Genomic DNA, 9,137 nt, shown 5'->3' on the forward strand with positions numbered 1-9,137 from the left:
TAAACTTAGCTCATTATTTCAGGGAACCTTCCTTAACAGTGTGATTATAAAATCCCAAATGATGTAAAAGGATTTTACAGTGATGACAAACCTATGGCATATGTACTGCAAGGGGGCTATTTGCTATTACTGAAAGCAGTTACTGAACTAAATGGTTTGCCATCATTGATTTAGGACATTGATGGTTATCTAAGAGTACATAGGAATTGCCTTCAGTAGTCATTAAATTAACTTACCTCTGTGTAAAATACACTATAATTAACACACAATCTTTAAGCCCATCTTAATCCCCAATGTATTATATATACAAAAGCATGGCAGGCACTTCTAACAGAATTTATATAGTTTTTAAAATATGTGTTCTGGTGGTACTGGAAATTGCTCCCACATGCCAGGCAAGCACTCTACCACTGAACCATATCTCTAGCCCTTTTTATTTTTCCTTGTGAGACAGTGTCTCCCTAAATTGCACAGGCTAGCCTCCAACTTGTGATCCTTCTGCCTCAACATCCTCAGTAACTGAGATAACCAGTGTGCACCACCATACCCAGCCTACAACTTTGTCTTTCCTCTTCTGCTTTATGTTCTCTTGCTCTTGGAAGAGAGAAAATTCCCAGTGACAAAAAAACCTGAAGCTATTTGAAAGTCAGTTAAGGAACAACCTTGAAGACCCTTACCCTCTGTAATGAATCTTCTAGAAGCTGAATGGCACTGCTGATGGCTTCCTGTGGCACATACGAGGATTCTCCATTGCCCTGAATCTCTAGCACTGCCATCTGCAATGAAGAGGGAAATGAGAGATCTAAGAACCCTGATGCTCCCACTGTCACTCCTCATGACCCACATGTTCCTTGTCTTCCCTTCGTTCCCCCCACCCCTTTCACCTTCCGGTATCCCTCCTCCTTTGGTCTCACCTCCAGTGCACACATGCCAAAGGAGTAAATGTCCACTGCTGTTGTCACATTAGTGACTTCTAGGAAGAACAGAGAGGACTTAGAGTGAGGAAGAGGACTGGGTGCAAGGAATGGCAGACATGCCTTTTAAAACAGAAAAATACTCTGTATGCTAAAAGAGGACTAGAAGTCCACGTTGTATTGCCTTTACATCTTAGGTTACAGAGAGCAAAATTAGGGAACAAGGACAGGTCAGAGAAGTCAGGGTGCCTCACCTCCATACTCTGGTGCAAAGAAGTGTAGATTCTTCTGCTCTTCTCGACAAGTCTTCACATGATTGTTGATAGTGTCAGGAGCCACTGGGAGTAGGGGAAATACCCACAATCTGACCACCATCAACAAAGCATAGTCTTATTCCAGAGAGAGGCCTCCAAAAGCCAAACTTCTCTTCAAGTCTCCTTTCTAATCCTCAATAGGCACAAACCTATCCCCCTTTCCACCTGGAACTAGAGCACACGTGGATGGCACCTACCTCCCCTTCCTCAGGCCTACTGCTTCTTATGTAAGGTCCCTAACTCAGGAGCAACAAAGGCTCCACATTAGATTAGCAGACACATGGGGCCTTCAGGCTGGTCAAGAATCAATCCAGTCTAATAAAACCTTTTACTTGTGATCTGTTTACCTTTCCCATGACCCACATACAGCTAATCCCTGACCCCATGTTGGCTTTATTTCATCCACACAGCAATTAACATAAAAACAGGGCTTTCCTTAATCTAGGACAATTGGAGACCTCGGGAACTTGCATTAAAAAGAATAAAGAATCATTAGTACACAACCAAGGAGCTGGCCTCCTTTTCATTCACCATAGCTAAAAGTCAAAAACAGCTCAGAAGTGAACCAATATCCTTGATTAGTTTCAATTTCAATCCACCAAAAACCTTTTCAAACTCTGTTCTTTGTTCTTATTCCTCAACACCATCGGCTACAAGGCTGAACAAGAAACCGGGGCCAGGCTCGATTTGGACTCACTCCAATCATAAACAATGACTACAAGTCACAGAGAATCTGGGAGCACAGTATGATTTGAGGAACCAGCCTGATGATGAGGGGTAACATGAATCTAGGTGGGTAAGTGGCCAGCCAGGCAAAATCCACAGGAAACGAGCAGGCTATGAAGGGGCAAGCATGTGGAGGGCTGGCAGGGCAGAAGCTAAGCAGACACAAGTAGGCAAGGGAGGTAGGGGACAAGCCTTGCTCCCACGACTGCATGCGCTGGGCAGCCGCAAAGGGAGCAGAGGGAGCACGAACAGAGCCCCAAGTGGGGCAGAGGGAGCTCTCACCATTAGCAAAAATCCTATGAAAGACTGTTGGGAACAGAGCAGCCCGTAAGCGGGAGGGAGGAAAACAGAGAAAAGTTGTGAGCGAAGTGGGAGCAGCCAAGCCCCAGATGAATGGACACACAAACACACAAACACGGCATACAAAAATGTACACTGCACACAGATACACAGCAAATGAAAGCACTCACAGCAAGTACAGCCTGGAATCTCTTTCAGTAGGGTTTGACCCAAGAAGCTCAAATCAGAGCTCACATCTATCTCTCACCCTTTCCCAACCTCCTATAAATATCTCTGTACTACTCTCAGTTTCCCTCCAATATATATAAATAATTATATACTCTATAGTCCCTTCTCTATAAATGACCTCTTTCCATGAGTTTCTCTAGTGAAGTCCTGTCTTTAAATCAGGCCACACCTCAGAATTTTGCTGCATTCTCCCCCATGCCTTTCATCTTACCCCCATGGTCCCAAAGTCCCGAGGCTCCCCTGCCCAGAACCTCTCCCTCCCCTCACCAGAGCCAATCTTGATGAGTCCGTTGTGCTGGATGAAGATGGTGTCACAGGTCAGGTTCCCATGGATGATGGGGGGGTCACAGGAGTGCAGGTAGCTGTGGGGGCACTGGGCTGTTAGAGGGGCCACTGGGAAATTAAGTGCAGGGGGAACCCAAGGGTTAACAGGACCAAGGGCCAGGACTCCTGCTGATCACCATAAAGATAATCCCCATACTCTGAAACTCCATTATGCCTGATGACATAAATAGCCGGATAAGCACTAGGAGAAAGAGGTAGGAGATAGTGTTGTGGTTAGGGCATCAGGAGGAAGGAAACCCTGTACGAGACTCATGGGGGCCTACTCTTGAAGGTATATGACTCAAAGCAAGTAGGGAGAGGAAGAACAAACAGCAGAGTAGTGCCCTGAAATCCATTTGGATGAACTAAATTAGGAGATATGGGAAAGAAACTAACCAGGTACTACTTACCTTAGGGCAGAGAGGATTTGTGTGCACCAGCGTTTCCAAGCCTGGAACAGAGTGCAAGTCAAGGGTTGGTATTAATTTCCTCACCCTCCCTCTCTAATCAGCTTCATTAAGACAATCTCTTAAAGTCCCAAGCCACTCTAAAACCTGCTCTGCCATCTTCTTTTCATACCTTTTCATTCATAGTCTTATGGTTCTTTTTGGTCTTCTTCAGAAATTGCTTAAGACTCCCAGATGACATGTATTCTGTGATAAAAATGACCTGGGGAAGCAAAGCACTTACTGTAAGGCTTTAGAATAGAAATTATTTCTCACCTGGGACTTTTACATTAGAAACAAGTTTTCTTCAACTTTCTCTCCTTTGTTTTTAAATATCACTTCCTTAAACTAGCAATACAACAAAAACTACTCAACAGTAAGAGCTATGGGAGGAAGAAAGCGGAAATTCATTTCTGCCCCATCTTTAACCAGACATAGGCTTTTTCTTTCATATGAAAGAAAAAGATGGCACATAAAGCCCTACTCTCACTATCACAGTGTCTAATCCTAGTTCTGTTTCAAAAATATCCCATTTATTTTATTTATTTATGTATTTGGTACAGGGTCTCACTATGGAGCTCGGACTCAGAGTGATCCTCCTGCTTTCAGCACCCCCAGCACCGGGATCACAGGCATGTGCCACCACACCTGGACTCAGTTGCCAGCTCGGTGTGCCCCAGGGGTGGGGCCAACGAGTCCCCAGCAAGCAGGACTGGGGACCAAAACCCTGGTCCCTGTGCTTGCCAAAGCAGACATTTAGTCCACTAGAGCTATCTTGCCAGTCCAAAATATCCACTTTATTTATGTTTTGGGTTTTTTTTTTGTTTTTTTTTTTTTTTCCCAAAATATCGACTTTAAATCTCTGAGTACACCTAAGAATTAAAACAGGAGGGGCTGAGGAGATATCTCAGAATAAGCGCTTGCCTGGCAAGCACAAGGGCCTGAGTTCCATCCCTGGTTCCATAAAAAAAATAATAATAAAAACAGGAAAAATTCTTACCCTGGCCTTGTTCTCTTTAATGTCAGCCCAATACTTGTGAAACTTAACAATGTTGAGATGTTCCAACTGAATCAGATTATCAAACACAGCACGGACCTTTTCCTGGAGCAAGGAAGTTAGTGTGATAAATCAATGTAATTAATCCTGAAAAGTCATTTCCCATTCCTCCCCAGAAATGATCTAACTCAACATGTTTCCACATAGCTGCTGGGCACCACTTCCTCTTTAAATATCAGTGTGCTAATGCCCACCTGGGTATATCATTTCACCAACACCTACCTCCTGCAGCTTGTAGTTCTTGCGCTCAGAGAACTGTACCTCATTCCACACAACCTCCACGCCTTCTTCTGTGTCCATGGCCAGGTATGCACTGTCAATACCTGGTACATTCCGCTGATTCACCTGAGAAGTAATTCAAATTAAATTCAAATTACACCCTCTCCATTCACATAGCCCATATGATCAGCATCTCCTACCCACCTAGGCACTGCAGTCTGGGCTGCCCCTTTGAGAACTACCCCCTCTTCTTGGAATTCATTCCCCCAGGGAAGAAACACTATTACTCCACCTCTTCTCGTCTCTTCTGCCAGCGCCCACAGGGTGACTCTTCCAGGATCTCAGATTCATCTTCACTCTCTTCTTCTTCCTCTGGGGAAGCAGCTGAAGTTGTGGAGGTCACAGGAGGTGACACTGATGTCAGGCCAGGAGCTGAAGATGAGGATTCTACCTTTGGGTCTGAGCCACTGCTAAGTACTGCCTGGGACTCCCCCTCCGACATGCTGGAATGAACACTCAGGTCTTTGGGATGGGGCGGAAGGCAAGAACAAAGAGAAGACAGAGAAGGTCAAGATATTTAGCCAGATGTGGTAGCACACACCTATAATCTAAACACTCAGGAGGCTAAGGCAGGAGAGATTTGCTGAAAGCGTTTGAGGCCAGTCTGGGCTACACAATGAGACCCTGTCTCAAACAAATTTTTATAAACATTTAATAATCTTAATAACTTTACCTCCAGGTCTAAAAGGAAATAAAATACATACCTCCTGTTTCCTTTTAAACCCCAAATCATAATTGTTATCTAAACACTGACACATGATTCTGTAACCACTGAAAAAGGACTATCTCAGTTGAAAAAAATACAGGGATGGGAAATGCAAGATACATGGCAGTATGAACCACCTCAGTAAGATCCAAATGAACAGCACATTCAGATGCTCCATTCCCTATCAGCAAATACTCATCCAATGGGCTTCCCTTTGAAGTCCATGTATCCCTATTTGCACTGTACTCAAAAACAAGGTTACATGGGTACTATTAAGAACAGCTGACTCCACTCTCCTAAATATTCCACTGAGCTGGTCCTAAGGCTGAACTATACCACCTGCAGCCAGCTTATCTAGATGAAATCATCAGTTGTCGTTTACAGCTTAAACCTTGATACTACCCATTCCTCCTCCATACAGAATAAGCCTGCTAGTCCTTACTGAAGCTACCCAGGTGAGTAGAAGTGGTTAGTGACTTCATCCCTGTTGAGCTCACCTTCCAAATGACCTGTGGCAAGCAGCTTCTCAGCAACACTGATTTCCATTCACTCATTCAACAATTGTTTAGTATGTACTTATTGTGGGTCACATGCTAGGCAGGTATTTGAGATATAATAATAAATGAAATGCCCACCTATGGTGCCACAAATTCAAGGCACATTTAGGCTTTAAAATTCTAGCTTTCATTTCATTCACGCTGCTTAAAAGATCTAAAACGTAAGTCAGTAGATTTTTATTGGATGACATTTTAGTAAACACCAAAGAACAACAAACCACTACCAAAAAACAAAATAAAACAAAAGTTGGCAACATATTTTTTTCCCTTGTTAATTTTTAGGACCTTCTTATTCTCCATTCAACCCAGCCAGCAAGATAGCACAGTATCTGCATGTTTTAGCAATTATCACAAAAGGTTGGCTAAAGATCAACATTTTTCTTGTTCCCCTGAACAGTAGCCAAGAAAATACTGTCATAAAAAAGTCTGTATCAGTTACTTCTTAGCGCAAGAATTCACAGAATTCATCCAAATTCTGAGCAGGTTAAGTAAAATTTCCAGCTAGATTACAACAAGAAATACTGGTGGAATTTTAATACAAGAAGGCTGTAGCCAATGGGATCTAAACTTCTGGACCCAAGACACAGACAATGAATCGATAGCAGGACACCACAGAAGTCAAGCCTTATTCAAAAAAAGATGCCCTCACAGGTGCTCGCATACTCCCTTCCCAGTCTTGTCCCAGTAGGCAAAATGAGGCCAACGACGAAGATCCTACAGCATTCCTCCTAATAAACCTCTGCAACCCGGACGGTTCTGCCTCAGGGCTGCCTGGAAGCTTAATAAAGATCACACATGGGAAAGCTCATTTACATCCATAAAGCCGTCTCTTAGCTGCCTCCAGCCACCCTGAGGCGCACAGAACATTCACTTCGGCCCAGTGTCGGCCGTCCCGAAAAGTTGTGTTCTCAAGGACTTTCACTGCAAGCTCGAGGACTTCAGAATGTAACGCTCTGCTGTCAAGCCTCGGCAATCGCTCACAGCCACAGGCCTCCTGGCTGTCTTCACCCCAGCACAACCCACAGGGCCTCTGAGGTCCGCAGCTGCAAATGAAGCAGCTCCGGGAACGAAGAAAGACCCCGGAGCGCCCCACTCCAACAGGTCGCCCTGCCAGGTTCCTGGCAGCTGCAGTCATCCGGCGCGCGGGGCCGGACGTCGCGCGGCCGCCACCTCATCAAAGGCCAGCCCCCGGCGCCGTCAGGCCACAGGCCACGCCCCCGCGCATCGCGGCGCCGCCCCGCGAGCAGGCCCAGCCGAGACGCGGCGTTTCCTTCCGCTGGCCGCCGGCCGCGGGCCGCGACCATCGCCCCCGCCCCCACGCCGGCCCCGCCTCTCGCAGCCGGAGTTCCAAGCGAACGCAGGGGCCTCTCGACCCGCACCCGCAGGATTCCAGGCCGCCGCCGCCACACCGGGAGAGGAGAAGAGTATGTGAGGCCGAGGCGGCCCCTGCGCTCCTACGGGCTGGGGAGGGCCGGGCCTGGCTGCCGAGGGAGCAGGGCCGCCCGCAGCCCCGGCCGGCCGGGTCCCGCCGTCAGGGGCTCCAAGACATACTTCCGTCCTCCCGCGAGCCGCCCTCCTGGGCCTCAGTCCCCGGACTCTCACCTCCTGACTCCGCGCCCGCAGCCTGCGCTTTAGCTCCAGCTTGGGTTTCGGGGCCCCAGATCACAGCGACTCCTTCACAGCTGCGCTCCGCAGCGCAACCGAACTGTGGGCCCCGCCCTCGCGGCGTCCTGACCAACAGATGGGCGGTGCCGCGCCGCGGCCGGGCTTCCATTGGACGGGGCGGCGGGGGGCGGTGCCCGCAGACGGTCACTCCCCGGGTCGTCTTCAGCCGGGTCTCCTCCCCTTGGGTGGACGCGCCGCGGAAGGTTTGGCTTCTGGATCTCCGCCGGGACTGGTCTCGTCCGCTCCGGCCTTCCCCCCTCCCCCCCGGGGCCAGGTGCCCCCCGCGACCCTGAAGGACGAAGTGCAGACCTCTCTCTCCCTCTTCTAGATAGGCGCCATGACAGTTGTAATGCCATGTAAAGACAAAAGGAGCGAAAGACCTAACCCCAGTCTCGGGGAGCCCCTCACCTTCACTCTTAGGGACGAGACAGTGGTCAGGACACCAGTTCTTCAGGAAAGTTTTTAAAAAGCACTCAGCACTGAATATTAATAGTTAACGCTTTAGATAGCACTATGTGCGGAAACTTTACAAGAGGTTTTCACAGATGTCTCGTTTGGTCTTCCTGAGAATGAACCCACTGAAATTATTCAGTGATTGAGGACAAATGGGAAGGGGAAAAAACCTGTATCAGTGGCATTGCACTGTTTATCTAAATTTTTTATATGATTTTTTTCAGTTTATTTTTTTATTATTATTTTGTGTGTGTGTGTGTGTGTGTGTGTGTGTGTCCCGCCTGGGGGCAGGGCTGGCCGGCATGTGGTGCTGGGGGATTGAACCGCGGTCCCTGTGCTTCACTAAGCTTGTTCTAAGTAGGTGCTTTAGACCACTGAGCCATCTCACCAGCCCTGTTTATCTAAATTAATGAGCTAAGATTAAAATTGAAACATTCCCCGGGGAGATGGCTCAGTAGGATAAGTGCTTGACTGGCAAACGCAAAGATCTGAGTTCAATCCCCGGTTCCGCCAAAAAAAAAAAAAATGTGATTTTTTTGGGGCCAGGGAGATGGCTCAGTGGAATAAGCACTTCCCTGGCAAGTGCAAGGGCCTGAGTTCAATCCCCAGTTCTGCCCCCCCCCAAAAAAGAAAGAAACATTCATCAAAACCTTCCTTTGAAAAGGTTGGAAGAATTTAAATTGACTATGAGCAAGTGGAAGGGAAGATAGATTCTGGATGAACCAGTGATGTGCAAAAATTACCCGCAGAGCCCGAAGGACGCGGGTGTGGATTCTGCGGTTAAGGTGGGAGGAAGATAGATCAGTCATCGGAGCTTGGGAATGTCCTAACTTCCAAATTTCACTGCCCTTACCCAGAAGAGAATTTCTAACCCTGCTTCACTAGGAGAAAGAAGGAAATCTGAAAGAAATACGTTTTCTCATTCCTGCCTCAAAATATTTTAAAAACGAAATTGTCACCTCTCGTATTACTTTACCTTTGAACTCAAACATTCATTTGAGAAACTTGATGAAAATTTTGGACCTTATTTTGGATTAAAATTTCACTTACCTACCAAGTGTAGCAGTTCCGGAGCTGAAATTCCAAATCTTTGTTATAATCTCAAAGGGAAAGACTTTCCTCCTCTCCAAATTAAACTTTTTATAAGCCTCTGAACAACTAAAACACC

At 46.9% G+C, this 9,137-nt stretch overlaps 1 protein-coding gene across 1 annotated transcript in view; it reads right to left on the reverse strand.

The window, feature by feature from the left end:
* Nrbp1 (nuclear receptor binding protein 1) overlaps window positions 1–8,141 on the reverse strand; it is an 11,632-nt gene extending 3,491 nt beyond the window's left edge. The window contains exons 1-10 of the mRNA XM_004627401.3: window positions 7,454–8,141; window positions 4,821–5,050; window positions 4,532–4,654; window positions 4,253–4,354; window positions 3,386–3,475; window positions 3,217–3,257; window positions 2,750–2,844; window positions 1,169–1,252; window positions 915–973; window positions 678–776 (exon numbers count right to left, since the gene is read on the reverse strand). Of these exons, the coding sequence (XP_004627458.2) occupies window positions 678–776; window positions 915–973; window positions 1,169–1,252; window positions 2,750–2,844; window positions 3,217–3,257; window positions 3,386–3,475; window positions 4,253–4,354; window positions 4,532–4,654; window positions 4,821–5,050; window positions 7,454–7,625 (1,095 nt within the window). The 5' untranslated portion in view covers window positions 7,626–8,141. The remainder of the gene's footprint in view (window positions 1–677; window positions 777–914; window positions 974–1,168; window positions 1,253–2,749; window positions 2,845–3,216; window positions 3,258–3,385; window positions 3,476–4,252; window positions 4,355–4,531; window positions 4,655–4,820; window positions 5,051–7,453) is intronic.
* Window positions 8,142–9,137: the final 996 nt, after the last annotated feature.

The sequence above is a fragment of the Octodon degus genome, unplaced genomic scaffold (genome assembly GCF_000260255.1).
Source record: "Octodon degus isolate 3935 unplaced genomic scaffold, OctDeg1.0 scaffold00019, whole genome shotgun sequence".
NCBI classification, from domain to species: Eukaryota; Metazoa; Chordata; class Mammalia; order Rodentia; family Octodontidae; genus Octodon; species Octodon degus.